Genomic DNA, 13,563 nt, shown 5'->3' with positions numbered 1-13,563 from the left:
TTTCAAAAGGGCTAAACGTACAAGAGCAACAGCGTTTAGATGTGAATAGGCTACACTGAACTAACACTACTGGAAAGCAATGCAATAGAAATGCCTTTATATTTGAGTGCAAAACTATCAAGTCGGCATGATATCGCTGCAATGTGCAGAACTAAATGTTAACCTGTCACTGTTGACCCGCGGGAAAGGCAGCCAGTTACCTGTTCCAGGTGTCTCCGGTACCCACTTCAGCGGACCGATCTGTCGCACCTGGAAAGCGGTCTTCACCTCATGACAGCTGTACGCGTCAACATCCTCTACTTTCAGCAGAAACAGAACAGCCAGCCAAATCCAGCAGAAGTTTACACGTGTGCATATTGCTCGGAACATTGCCGCATCTCAATCCAGGTATCAGTAGGTTAGTGTGAATCGATGATTTCACCGCCGGTTAAGAAAATGTACGACACAAATCAAATTGAGCTGTTGTTACAATTAAACGTCCATGACACGAGGTCTGCATCGGGTTCTCACATTATTGGTTTTAATGCATAAAGGCCCTTCCACACTGAGCCTATAGGATATTGTCTTGAGGAGGGGAGAGACGGTATTGTAGTAGACGAAGATTGGTAGACGTCCCACACTCAACAGGCGCTGTTCGACTGCGTGCATACTTCTCTCCCCCAAGCCATGCGCTTCTCTCCGAAGCTATGCACACGCGTTCACTCTCCCCCCACCCTCTATGATCAGAACGGGTGTCAGATATGAATAAATAATATCTCATTTTCAGGTTGGGCTATTTCATTTCATCAAAGATTTTCTGTAGGCTATATTTCAACTGTCACGTTTTTAATGGCACGTGCACACAGTGAAATGCCTTTCTTGCAAGCTCTAACTGCAACAATGCAGTAATCAATAACAATGTAATACTAAACATAACATATGGCTTCATGATGGATTGTGCATTGACATAAAACTATATATAGTGTTCCCATATAGTCTAGACTAGAGTCTCGAGAGTCTAGACTCATTGGTGGGTCACTGGCGATTCCTTTTTAGGTCATGTTGACATGTTATTCATGTATTAGACCTGGGAAATCCATAGCCTACACTTTAGATCTGTCACACCCACAACACAACGAAGGAGACCAAAATCAAATCAAATGTTATTCGTCACGGTATAAAAGGTTCATCGAAATGCTTGTGCGCTAGCTCCCTCAACATTGAAGTACAATAAGCAATAATCAGAGTCAAATAAAAAAAGAACAAGCAGAAGAGGTAGGCAGCCCTAGTATGCTCAGTAGCCTGATATGTACATAATATCGAATGGGCACACACCGGTTGAATCAACATTGTTTCCACGTCATTTCAATAAAATTAGGTTAAACCAACGTGGAATAAACGTTCATTTGACGTCTATGCCCAGTGGGTTGGATATTTATATTTGGTGTATGGTCCAATATACAATGGCTAAGGGCTGTTTTTATGCACGACACATTGCCTGGATACAGCCGTTAGCCATGGTATATTGGCCATATACCACAAACCCCCGAGGTCCTTTAAGGCTTTTATACACTGGTTACCAACTTAATTAGAACAGTAAGAAGTCATTTTGGGGCATACCGGTGGTATACAGTCTGATATACCATGGCTTTCAGCCGATCAGCATTCAGGGCTTGAACCACCCAGTTTATAAAACAGTATAGATAATGACATCCTATTTAACCCAATAAAGGGCATGGTTGATTCATTCAAAATATACATCTTTAATGGAATTCAAAGTGTCACTTGAGTTTGACAATCTGATATATCAGGCTTTATAAAACAACTTTTATAAAAAATATAAATAAAAAAAAAGTATTATGCAAATAGGCCTATATGGTCTTAGGAATCAAATTCCAGGTGACTGAATAATATTTTGGTGAATGGTGACAGTGAAAAACTTACCCGAACACGCAGCTGTAAATGGCTATTTTGCCTGTGATTATGGAAAAAACTAACTTTCTGACAACCATGCTGGAGCAAATACAGGACTGTTTAGTGTACTATACTGCCCTCAGCTGGTGAAATTGCAAAGCACACAATTTATTTAATTTAACTAGGAGTCAGTTAAGAACCAATTCTTATTTATAATGACGGGCTACCATGGACTATCCCTTTAGACCAGGGCTCCACATGAACTTTTTTCGAGACTTGTCATTCGGGCAAGTAGGACTGATTCTTTACATGTCCGAAAACTCAAGTCACTCCCCCCCAAAAAAGCAAAAACAAACATCTGTGACACCATGGGCCAAAAAGGTGACTTAAAATTGTGTGGTATGATGCAAGGTACCACTTCGCAAAATAACATGAATTATTATCACTGGTATTGACAATGGAATGCTGCTAGTCTCTGATACCATGTATTATATATCTCCTGCGTTGTGGCCTTGAGCAAGGCACTCAACCCCCCACAAAGTAAAATACTGCACTGACAGGCTACTGATGAAAACACATGTGGTCCGTCAATCCTCCATCTGCAGAGCTACTGGGTGTGCAGGCTTTTGATCCAACCCTGCTCAAACACACCAGAGTCAGTTTATCAAGGTCCTGCTGAGCAGTTGATTTTTTTTTTTACAATGTGGTGTGTTCAACTGGGTTGGAACAAAAGCCTGCACATCCAATAGCTCCCGAGGACTCCCCGGGATGGTTGACCACCCTGCAACACTACAATTACAACCAAATAGGTTTTATGTCTTTATAAAAAATGATTCCCTCATTCAATGAACCAGGGATTAAATGGCTAGGGTGGGCGAGGTAGCGAACTAAGACGTGTATCTATTTGTAAGGTTAAAATATTCAGCGTCCAGGGGAGATCATGACAGCATAGGAGTTACTTCTCAATTAGGCTATTCTAATCAAATGTTTTTTTGACTTTGTCAGAATTACATGGCCAGTATTGAATAGAAGAGAATCCTAGCAAATTTTGAGCGCTTGAGAGACGGTTTTAGAACCGGGTATGCAGCGTTGTTTTCATCAACCGTCACCCATATCAACCGTGTTGGCCATTTGCGGTTAAAAGTTATTTTAGGACATCGGACACGACATGAATACATGTTAATAGCTAAATAGTTTACTATCGAAATAACCCTGCCAAACTACACAATATGATTTGAATTGGCTATCTAGTCTGTATATCATTATTTGACCTGCTGCGCAAATGTATCTCTCTCTCTCCTCTGGCAAAAGTCCACTGGCGCACACACCATGAACTTTCCAGAATTTTCATTGATGAACAAAAATATGATATAACTTGGCAAATAACTCACCAGAAATTATCAACACAGTGCAAACGCTGTTCCTTCTAATCTCAAAAACGCATCTCTCGACGTCATGAAAGACATCTCGTGCCTGTCAATTCCTACAATAATTGTACTTATTTATTCACCATACAAAATCAACAATTTACATCCATCCCAACATCAAACATTTAACAAAACAAAACACAGGTCTAAACAAGAAGGTAATAACTATAATAAATAAAACATTTTAAAAAACGACAATTCTAGTGCAATTGTATTCACTCAGAAAAAATATGATTCAGGAAGATGTTATTCTTGTTGTTATTCACAAGGGATAATGTTTTAGGATTATTAAATTAAATCCAAAATATTTGTAATTTTGGTATAGAATTTTAAAAAATGTTGTTTGTGTATAAAGTATTTGGAAAAAATAATTGTTTAAACTCCCAATGATTTCAATTTTTCATTGCAATAGTAACATATTATATCCTTCATGTCAAAAACATGGGTAGTGTTCATAATGGTAAATAATTATGGTAATAATGCAGATATCATCAATATCTATTAGGAATCAAGGTAAGACCCAGATGCAGACTGTCAAAGTAACAATGTTTATTATAGCAACAGGGGCAGGTAACAGGTCAAGGCAGGCAGGGGTCGATAATCCAGAGTATAGGGGCAAAGTTACAGGATGGCAGGCAGGGTCAAATCCACCATAGGTCAGTAATACAGAGGTGGGCCAAAGGTACAGGACAGCAGGCAGGCGGGCTCAGGGTCAGGACAGGCAGAGTAGTTGGGCAGGCGGGCTCTTGGTTGCAGACGGCGATATGATTGGTTTTCGCAACCAGAAATTTCCTTGACTCACCGTTGGCAACGAGACACACCCTATTCCTGCAAGGGGCTTTTGACTATCAACATTTTATGTAAAAAATATATATATATTGAATATATGTGTGTTAGTGATACACTGTTATTTGTCCAAATCAAAATAAAGGCTAAAATAAAGGCTGTTTACTGAAAGAAAAACATGCTGCAGCCTAAATCATTGAGAGAACACATGGCAGAGTAGTTTCAGGCCACCCCATCCCTGCCCTTTGAATACACTGCATGCCATGTCAATGAAACATAACTCAGGGCTGGATGGATAAAAAAGAAAGCGATAGAACAGAACAAAGTAAAAGAGAATAAAAACCACATGACTAGAATAAAACTTCAGTATTTTATTCTTTTTAACACAAAAATGAGCTGCGTTGGCCGGGAATCGAACCCGGGTCAACTGCTTGGAAGGCAGCTATGCTCACCACTATACCACCAACGCTTGGCTGAAATTTACCTCGAAGAGTTCAATTTTTGAAAGTGACATAAAATATATTCCAAACAAGATACATGAAGCGGTGAATTTCAAAGGGTGAGTCAAACAAAATATCTCATTTCACTGGCCGGGAATCGAACCCGAGTACACAGCTCGGAAGAAAACTACGCGAAACACTGCGTATCTAAATTAGCTGTAACTGTCCGCTTTTGAAAGGGTAAGTGAAAGAAAGCCTACGTTTTACATTACCAGATCAATTTCATTTTAATGTTAGGCTAAACAATCTTTGCATTGTAACACACTTTGCTTTATAGCACCTCTACAACCTACCATTAGCCAATTGAAGTGTTTGAATTTGATATAAAAACAATTTCGGCAGACGACAAACACTAAATTATGTTGCCAACATTTTACTCTCCCGTGGGCTAAAGAGACTGTTGGTAAAATTACTGCCCCCTGTGAGGATCGAACTCACGACCTTCAGATTATGAGACTGACGCGCTACCTACTGCGCTAAGGAGGCTTCTGTTCTAACTGATAATTACATCATCCAAGAATGGTCAAATCATGTACATTTCGTTGGACCGTGTATACCATGTTTAACCCATGGCGCCGGAGGGAATAGCTATTTTTTTACGTGTGATTTTGTCATTTTTGTATCCATGCTCTTTTAGCAGTTTTTGTCCTGTAACTCCTGGTATCCTTACTGTCCGTTAAGACAAGGCTTCCATTTGGCAGTTTTCTGAACCTGGGCCCCATGTCTGCTGTGAAAATAAAGGGGAAAGTTTGTATTTAATAAGCATAAATAATATACATTTTAATCAGTGAGCAGACTGGATTAATAGATGGAACAATAAAATGAAGTATATCAACTGTAGCTACTTGTGTTGTTATCTTAAGCTACTTGCTAAAGGACATTTATACCACAAACAGACACCAGCATAAGCAAGAGCATAGGATATGGTTTGTGCCTTTTGATTCATAATTTTATTTTTTATTTAACCAGGTAGGCAACAAGTTCTCTCATTTACAATTGCGACCTGGCCAAGATAAAGCAAAGCAGTTCGACACATACAACGACACAGAGTTACACATGGAGTAAAACAAACATACAGTCAATAATACAGTATAAACAAGTCTATATACGACGTGAGCAAATGAGGTGAGATAAGGGAGGTAAAGGCAAAAAAAAGGCCATGGTGGCAAAGTAAATACAATATAGCAAGTAAAACACTGGAATGGTACATTTGCAATGGAAGAATGTGCAAAGTAGAAATAAAAATAATGGGGTGCAAAGGAGCAAAATTAATTAATTAATTAAATACAGTAGGGAAAGAGGTAGTTGTTTGGGCTAAATTATAGGTGGGCTATGTACAGGTGCAGTAATCTGTGAGCTGCTCTGACAGTTGGTGCTTAAAGCTAGTGAGGGAGATCAGTGTTTTCAGTTTCAGAGATTTTTGTAGTTCATTCCAGTCATTGGCAGCAGAGAACTGGAAGGAGAGGCGGCCAAAGAAAGAATTGGTTTTGGGGGTGACTAGAGAGATATACCTGCTGGAGCGTGTGCTACAGGTGGGAGATGCTATGGTGACCAGCGAGCTGAGATGAGGGGGGACTTTACCTAGCAGGGTCTTGTAGATGACATGGAGCCAGTGGGTTTGGCGACGAGTATGAAGCGAGGGCCAGCCAACGAGAGCGTACAGGTCGCAATGGTGGGTAGTATATGGGGCTTTGGTGACAAAACGGATTGCACTGTGATAGACTGCATCCAATTTGTTGAGTAGGGTATTGGAGGCTATTTTGTAAATGACATCGCCAAAGTCGAGGATTGGTAGGATGGTCAGTTTTACAAGGGTATGTTTGGCAGCATGAGTGAAGGATGCTTTGTTGCGAAATAGGAAGCCAATTCTAGATTTAACTTTGGATTGGAGATGTTTGATATGGGTCTGGAAGGAGAGTTTACAGTCTAACCAGACACCTAAGTATTTGTAGTTGTCCACGTATTCTAAGTCAGAGCCGTCCAGAGTAGTGATGTTGGACAGGTGGGTAGGTGCAGGTAGCGATCGGTTGAAGAGCATGCATTTAGTTTTACTTGTATTTAAGAGCAATTGGAGGCCACAGAAGGAGAGTTGTATGGCACTGAAGCTTGCCTGGAGGGTTGTTAACACAGTGTCCAAAGGGCCAGAAGTATACAGAATGGTGTCGTCTTAACATTAACATGATGACCCTAGCCTATTTGATATCAAGACAGTGTTTGCCCTATAGCTATGTCTAGTCCAAATGGCTACATTAAAAGAGAAAAGTACACTGTTTAGATTGCTAGCTATTGTAATAAGCAAATAATAACTCAAGTTTAGTATGGAAATAGTTGGGTTAACAGACTATTTAGTTTAACGTCATCGGACGTTAAACTAGCTGACGTTACTTCGATAACATGTGTTGGTGTCAAATCACCAGTTCACTAACGCGTTAGATAACGTTACTGTAGCGACACTGTCACTCTTGATAACCGTGCTAACATATTACTGCAGCCTAATACACTGATCTTACCTGCTAGATATTCTGATCGATGATGATGAATGAAAACGGCAGACAACAATAATTGTACTCCAGAAAAGAAAGATATCTCGCCAAAATAACCTGAGAGGAAATATGTTTTTCCATGGTCTAATTCTAGCTTTTAAAGGTCCCGCCATAGCTCATTGTAAACGTTACTTCAGAAAATAAAGATAACTCTCGAACAAAATTACCTGAGAGGAAATATATTTTTCCATGGCCCTCTTCTCGAGTTTAAAGGTCCGGCCATAGCTATATCCTCATTGGTTAATTATTGATTACCTCTTGGTTGCACTGGCATCTCGGATTGGTTGGCGAGTGCAATTCTTGGTAACGTCCTGGTTGCGGACGGGAATATGATTGGTTGTCGCAACCAGAAATGTCCTCGACCCACGGTTGTCAGGGGGTGCCAAGGAGGCTTGCATCAAACTGAGTGTAATGGGTCCTAAGTGTAGCTGATGTAGAGAGTCAGGCGCATGACAGCAGATATGAGTAATCAACATGCTTTTACTCAAAATGTCAAATATACACAGTAACAAATACACGCACACCATGACAGACCGAAAATACAATAAACAATCACTCACAAAATACCACATGGGGAACAGAGGGTTAAATAATAAACAAGTAATTAGTTGAGTGAAACAAGGTGTGAAAAGACAAACAAATGGAAAATGAAAAGTGGATCGGCGGTGGCTAGAAAGCCGGTGACGTCGGCCACCGAACGCCACCCGAACAAGAATGACCGACTTCGGCGGGAACTCGTGACACTGAGAAACAGATTTTGAAACAACGTTTCTGATTGGAAAATGTTGTCATATTATTATATATTATAATATAATTATATATTATATTATATGATTAGGGTTAATATGATTGGGCAGTACAAAATAATCAAACAATGATATTTTTTGCCACTTATAGTTTAGTATAAAGTTTCTGATAATATAAATTATTATATATATTTTTTGTTACAGTACATTAGAATATACATTTCCAAATAGAAGTCAGCAAGGGACACAGCCAATTGACAATGACATTAGATAGTTAATTATACCCTATCTGAAGCCTATATATAATATGAGGTCTGAAAATAGTTGATCCGAACAATGAATTGAGGGCCCTCCTTTGTTAAGTTTTCAATGTGTGGGTCTTCCCAACTGGCAGACAGCTGAGCCACATTTGCCTGGTCACACACACTCTCCAAATGTAACATGCACCTGAAATGTGAGCCACCACCTCTCTTTTCGACTCAGCCCTATAGTGTACATCACATGTTCAAATCAAATCAAATTGTATTAGTCAGATGCGTTGAATAAAACAGCTGTAGACCTTACAGTGAAATTCTTACATACAAGCCCATAACCAACAATGCAATTTTAAAAAACGAATAAGAATAAGAAAGAAAAGGAACAAGTAATTGGAGAGCAGCAGTAAAATAACAATAGCGAGACTATAATTAGATGTTCAGGAGTTTTATGGCTTGGGGGTAGAAGATTTTTAGAAGTCTATTGGCGCTCCGGTACCGCTTGCCGTGCGGTAGCAGAAAGAACAGTCTATGACGGCTAGGGTGGTTGGAGTCTTTGACCATTTTTAGGGCCTTCCTCTGACACCACCTGGTATAGAGGTCCTGGATGGCAAGAAGCTTGGCCCCAGTGATGTACTGAGCCGTACGCACTACCCTCTGTAGTGCCTTGCGGTCGGAGGCCAAGCAGTTGCCATACCTGGCAGTGATGCAACCAGTTAGGATGCTCTCGATGGTGTAGCTGTAGAACCTTTTGAGGATCTGAGGACCCATGCCAAATCTTTTCTGTCTCCTGAGGCGGAATAGGTTTTGTCGTGCCCTCTACATGACTGTCTTGGTGTGCTTGGACCATGTTAGTTTGTTGGTGATGTGGACACCAAGGAACTTGAAGCTCTCAACCTGCTCCACTACAGCCCCGTCAATAGAATGGGGATGTGCTCAGTCCTCCTTTTGCTGTAGTCCACAATCATCTCCATTTGTCTTGATCAAGTTGAGGGAGAGGTTGTTGTCCTGGCACTACACGGCCAGGTCACTGACCTCCTCCATATAGGCTGTTTGTCATTGTTGGTGATCAGGCCTACTACTGTTGTGTCACCGGCAAAATTAATAATGGAGTTGGAGTCGTGCCTGGCCATGTAGTCATTAGTGAACAAGGAGTACAGGATTGGACAGAGCACGCACCCCTGAGGGGCCCCTGTGTTGAGGATCAGCATGGCGGATGTGTTGCTACTTACCTTTACCACCTGGGGGCGGCCCGTCAGGAAGTCCAGGATCCAGTTGCAGAGGGAGGTATTTAGTCCCAGGGTCCTTAGCTTATTGATGAGCTTTGATGGTGTTGAACGCTGAGCTGTATTCAATGAATAGCATTCTCGCATAGGTGTTCCTTTTGTCCAGGTGGGAAAGGGCCGTGTGGAGTGCAATAGAGATTGCATCGTCTGTGGATCTGGTTTCTGGGATAATGGTGTTGATGTGAGCCATGACCAGCCTTTCAAACCACTTCATGTCTACAGACGCGAGTCATTTAGGCAGGTTACCTTAGTGTTTGTGGGCACAGGGACTATGGTGGTCTGCTTAAAACATGTTGGTATTAAAGACTCGGACAGGGTGAGGTTGAAAATGTCAGTGAAGACACTTGCCAGTTGGTCAGCGCATGTTGTCGAAATACACGTCTTGGTAATCTGTCTGGCCCTGTGGCCTTGTGAATGTTGACCTGTTTAAAGGTCTTACTCACATCGGCTGTGGAGAGCGTGATCACACAGTCATCCGGAACAGCTGGTGCTCTCATGCATGTTTCAGTATTATTTGCCTTGTAGCGAGCATACAAGTAGTTTGGCTCGTCTGGTAGGCTCGTGTCACTGGGCAGCTCTTGGCTCTGCTTCCCTTTGTAGTCTATAATGGTTGGCAAGCCCTGCCACATCTGACGATTCGATCTTAGTCCTGTTTGATGGTTCGTCGGAGGGCATACCGGGATTTCTTATAAGCTTACGGGTTAGAGTCTCTCTCCTTGAAAGTGGCAGCTCTAGCCTTTAGCTCAGTGCGGACGTGGTCTGTAGTCCATGGCTTCTGGTTGCGGTACGAATGGTCACCGTGGGGTCGACGTCATCGATGCACTTATTGATGAAGCCAATGACTGATGTGGTGTACTCCTCAATGCCATCGGAAGAATCCCGGAACATATTCCAGTCTGTTCTAGCAAAACAAGCAACATTATATACTAAATAAGTTTTAAAAAATAAGTTACAAACAACGCAAAAAAAACAACAACAAAAAAACACATTCGGTTAGGAGCACGTAAAACGTCAGCTGTCTTCTCTGGCGCCATGATGTTAGTGTGCAACATGAAAATGCTAAGCAGGCCTTCTCTAACCTTGTGATACAAAGGATTGGGATTGAAGAATGTATGTGAGTGCAAATAGTAATCCTAGACCATTTCTTTAAATGACTTGTCCTATAGGCTAATAACGGTATAATCTTGACCAATTACTTCATGTACCTATTCTATAAACCGGTTGTAAGGTTTTTGCGACTCCCGTACATTACAATTACTCCTTACCTATTTATTCCAGTTTCCGTAGTGTAGTGGTTATCACGTTCGCCTAACACGCGAAAGGTCCCCGGTTCAAGACCGGGCGGAAACACTTTTTACATCACCCTAGGAATCAAATCTTTTCCTTGTTGTCTTCAAATCCTACCCTGGAGGTCTGGAGTACTGCTCGTGTTCTGTTCTACCAAATAACTAACTGGACACGTCTGATTTTGGAATGAGATGTTTGACAAGCAAGTGTCCACATACTTTTGGTCATATAGTGTATTTCATCCGTGTGGAAAAGTGCAACTGAAGTACAAAATTAGTCCTTTTACATTCATGATTTGATGTGAGGCAACTAATGCATAGCCTGGACATCAGTTGTGTAAATCTATGTTAGTTTTATGATGTCTGTATCTCCCCATCAATTAATGTAATCTGCTTAGACTGCCAATCTGCACCCACCTGGTATCCCAGGTATAAATCAGTCCTTGATTAGATGAGAAGAATGAAAAAAAGCAGTGGAACTGGCTTCAAGGTCCAGATTTGAATTTGAGAGAGCTATTCTAATTGAAACAGTAAATTATTGCAAATATCAATGTCACTTAGTAGGACGACTTGTATACGTTTGCTTTTAACATTTAATGACACATACACATTGGCATATGGTACCAAATGCACTAAAGATTCAACTAGTAATACAATAAAAGAAAAGTATGTGGCCAGTACGGGTATCGAACCCGCGACCTTCGCGTTATTAGCACGACGCTCTAACCAACTGAGCTAACCGGCCATATATACAATAGGAAAGAAGTTATGAATTAGAACCTTCTCAGCAGACATAGTTGAGTGCTATGACAATTTTTATCGTTTTACGTAATGGGCATCGGTCAATATCACAAAACAGTACCATTTGGACCATGCAACATTTTCCATTTTTATTTCCGAATTTATATTCCTTTTCTGTTTTACTATAAAAAGGGAAATATTAGACTTGTAGAAAAACATGTTGGCCAAGCTCCAGCATTTAATTAATTATAAACACATTTTCAGTGAATCAGCCATATAATATGTCCACCCTGTTACAGACATGCACTTAACTATCTTTAATTACTTTCATTTGACTATTTTAATAATATTTACATTTTCGTAAAGCTATTGTGTCCCCTTGTCAACCCTGTCCATTTGTTCTGGTCAAATTATAAAGAAATAACAGATGTTGTATACAATCACTGTAACGTTATTATTTCATAATGCATTTAATATTTTTTTAAATTATCAAAACCGAAATCAAAAACCGTGATTATTTTTTAAATAATTGAACCGAAACCGAACCGACCTCAAAAAGCACTAGTTGCTAAACCTTACAATCTGTAGTAAGTGGGAAACTGCAGTTGCTCCAAGCAAATTATAACAGAATATTGCTGGAGCAAACAGTCGATTTCACGTTTGTAATCTGCCACCATTCTCTGTTTAGTGATAGCAAACTGAAAAACTAGACATACCAACAGAAAATGTATTGTGTTTGGACACAGACAGATACATGAAAGGCCATCTTGTGGTTTCAGACCTCGTGGCGCAACGGTAGCGCGTCTGACTCCAGATCAGAAGGTTGCGTGTTCAAATCACGTCGGGGTCAATATTTTTAATGGTCTGTTATAATTGAAAAACTCAAATTGTTGCCACATAGCTAGCTCCAAGCTATAGAATCAGTGAGTATGTAGTGAACTAAAGTTAAAACTGTTTTAATATCTAATCTAATGTAAGCAAACAACATGCCATTGCCAGGACAATATTTAAATATTTAACCTCATACTTGTCTCTGCTTGCACGTGTGTAATGGGTATGTACTCTGTTTACAAAGGATCTATAACAATATGAATATAGAAATTTCGGCTGTATTCAACCTGAATCTTGTTAAATGTTTTGGATAAAATTATAACTGAAAGAGTGTACACTTTGGGTGTGTTAGTAAATTCAATCTGCAGTACCATAGAGCGCTCTGGGCGTTTGTAAATTCAGAGCGTTTCGCTCTCGGAGTGTTCAGAACGCACGCTGGACGCTCTGGTCGAGGAGTGGTATGGGGGGTGATTCATGCCAGAATTGGTGAAGCTACTGATAACTCTCACCAAGTCACCTAACGTCTTCCTAGCGCCATAAAATAACGCCATTATTAATTAACATTGACTGTCAATGGAGACAAGTTTGTTTCCAAGGCGTCAAACTGCCGACGCATTCATGTCACGCGACACGTACACGTCATGTAGACGTAGTGTTCACGTCGCGTAACGTGTCACTGACACGTCACATGTCCGTTTGCGTGTAAGTTTATTATGATGTTACTACATGTGTTACGCATTACGTGTTAGTTTAAGTGTCTGTTGAGTTCATCAATTTCATTTGTCGACTTAGCTAAAATAGGATGATCATCTCAATGCAAAAATGATTAGGCTAGTTGGTATCACAGCCACCATTACTGTGTAGATATGCCTATTTCTTGCATCAATACAAACATAAGGGCTTCTTGGCAGCCTAGTAGTTAGGGTGGTGGGCCAGTAATTTACTTCCGGCGCCGACAGAGATGGCCGCCTCGCTTCGCATTCCTAGGAAACTATGCAGTTTTTTGTTTTTTTACGTGTTATTTCTTACATTGGTACCCCAGGTCATCTTAGGTTTCATTACATACAGTCGAGAAGAACTACTGAACATAAGAGCAGCGTCAACTCACCATCAGTACGACCAAGAATATGACTTTCGCGAAGCGTACCCTGTGTTCTGCCTTTCACCCAGGACAACGGAATGGATCCCACCCGGCGACCCCAATAAACGACTTCGAAAAAGAGGAAAACGAAGTGGTCTTCTGGTCAGACTCCTGAGACGGGCACATCGT

At 40.7% G+C, this 13,563-nt stretch overlaps 1 protein-coding gene and 4 non-coding genes across 6 annotated transcripts in view; 2 read left to right on the top strand and 3 right to left on the bottom strand.

The window, feature by feature from the left end:
* The window catches only part of LOC115114337 (glypican-5-like), a 227,645-nt gene extending 226,947 nt beyond the window's left edge, over positions 1-698 (bottom strand). The window contains exon 1 of one of the 2 annotated variants that reach the window (XM_029642487.2): positions 201-698. In XM_029642487.2, the coding sequence (XP_029498347.1) occupies positions 201-369 (169 nt within the window). In that variant the 5' untranslated portion in view covers positions 370-698. The remainder of the gene's footprint in view (positions 1-200) is intronic. The other variant, XM_029642488.2, reaches the window with a different exon arrangement.
* Positions 699-4,503: 3,805 nt separating this feature from the next.
* Positions 4,504-4,575, bottom strand: trnag-ucc (transfer RNA glycine (anticodon UCC)). The gene has a single exon. It is a non-coding gene; the product is annotated as a tRNA-Gly (tRNA).
* Positions 4,576-10,712: 6,137 nt separating this feature from the next.
* On the top strand, positions 10,713-10,785 carry trnav-aac (transfer RNA valine (anticodon AAC)). The gene has a single exon. It is a non-coding gene; the product is annotated as a tRNA-Val (tRNA).
* A 607-nt stretch (positions 10,786-11,392) lies between these two features.
* On the bottom strand, positions 11,393-11,466 carry trnai-aau (transfer RNA isoleucine (anticodon AAU)). The gene has a single exon. It is a non-coding gene; the product is annotated as a tRNA-Ile (tRNA).
* Positions 11,467-12,240: 774 nt separating this feature from the next.
* trnaw-cca (transfer RNA tryptophan (anticodon CCA)) lies at positions 12,241-12,312 on the top strand. Its single transcript has one exon. It is a non-coding gene; the product is annotated as a tRNA-Trp (tRNA).
* Positions 12,313-13,563: the final 1,251 nt, after the last annotated feature.

This window comes from Oncorhynchus nerka, linkage group LG9b, assembly GCF_034236695.1.
Source record: "Oncorhynchus nerka isolate Pitt River linkage group LG9b, Oner_Uvic_2.0, whole genome shotgun sequence".
Classification (NCBI taxonomy): Eukaryota; Metazoa; Chordata; class Actinopteri; order Salmoniformes; family Salmonidae; genus Oncorhynchus; species Oncorhynchus nerka.
This window is presented reverse-complemented; position numbering and strand designations above follow the sequence as displayed.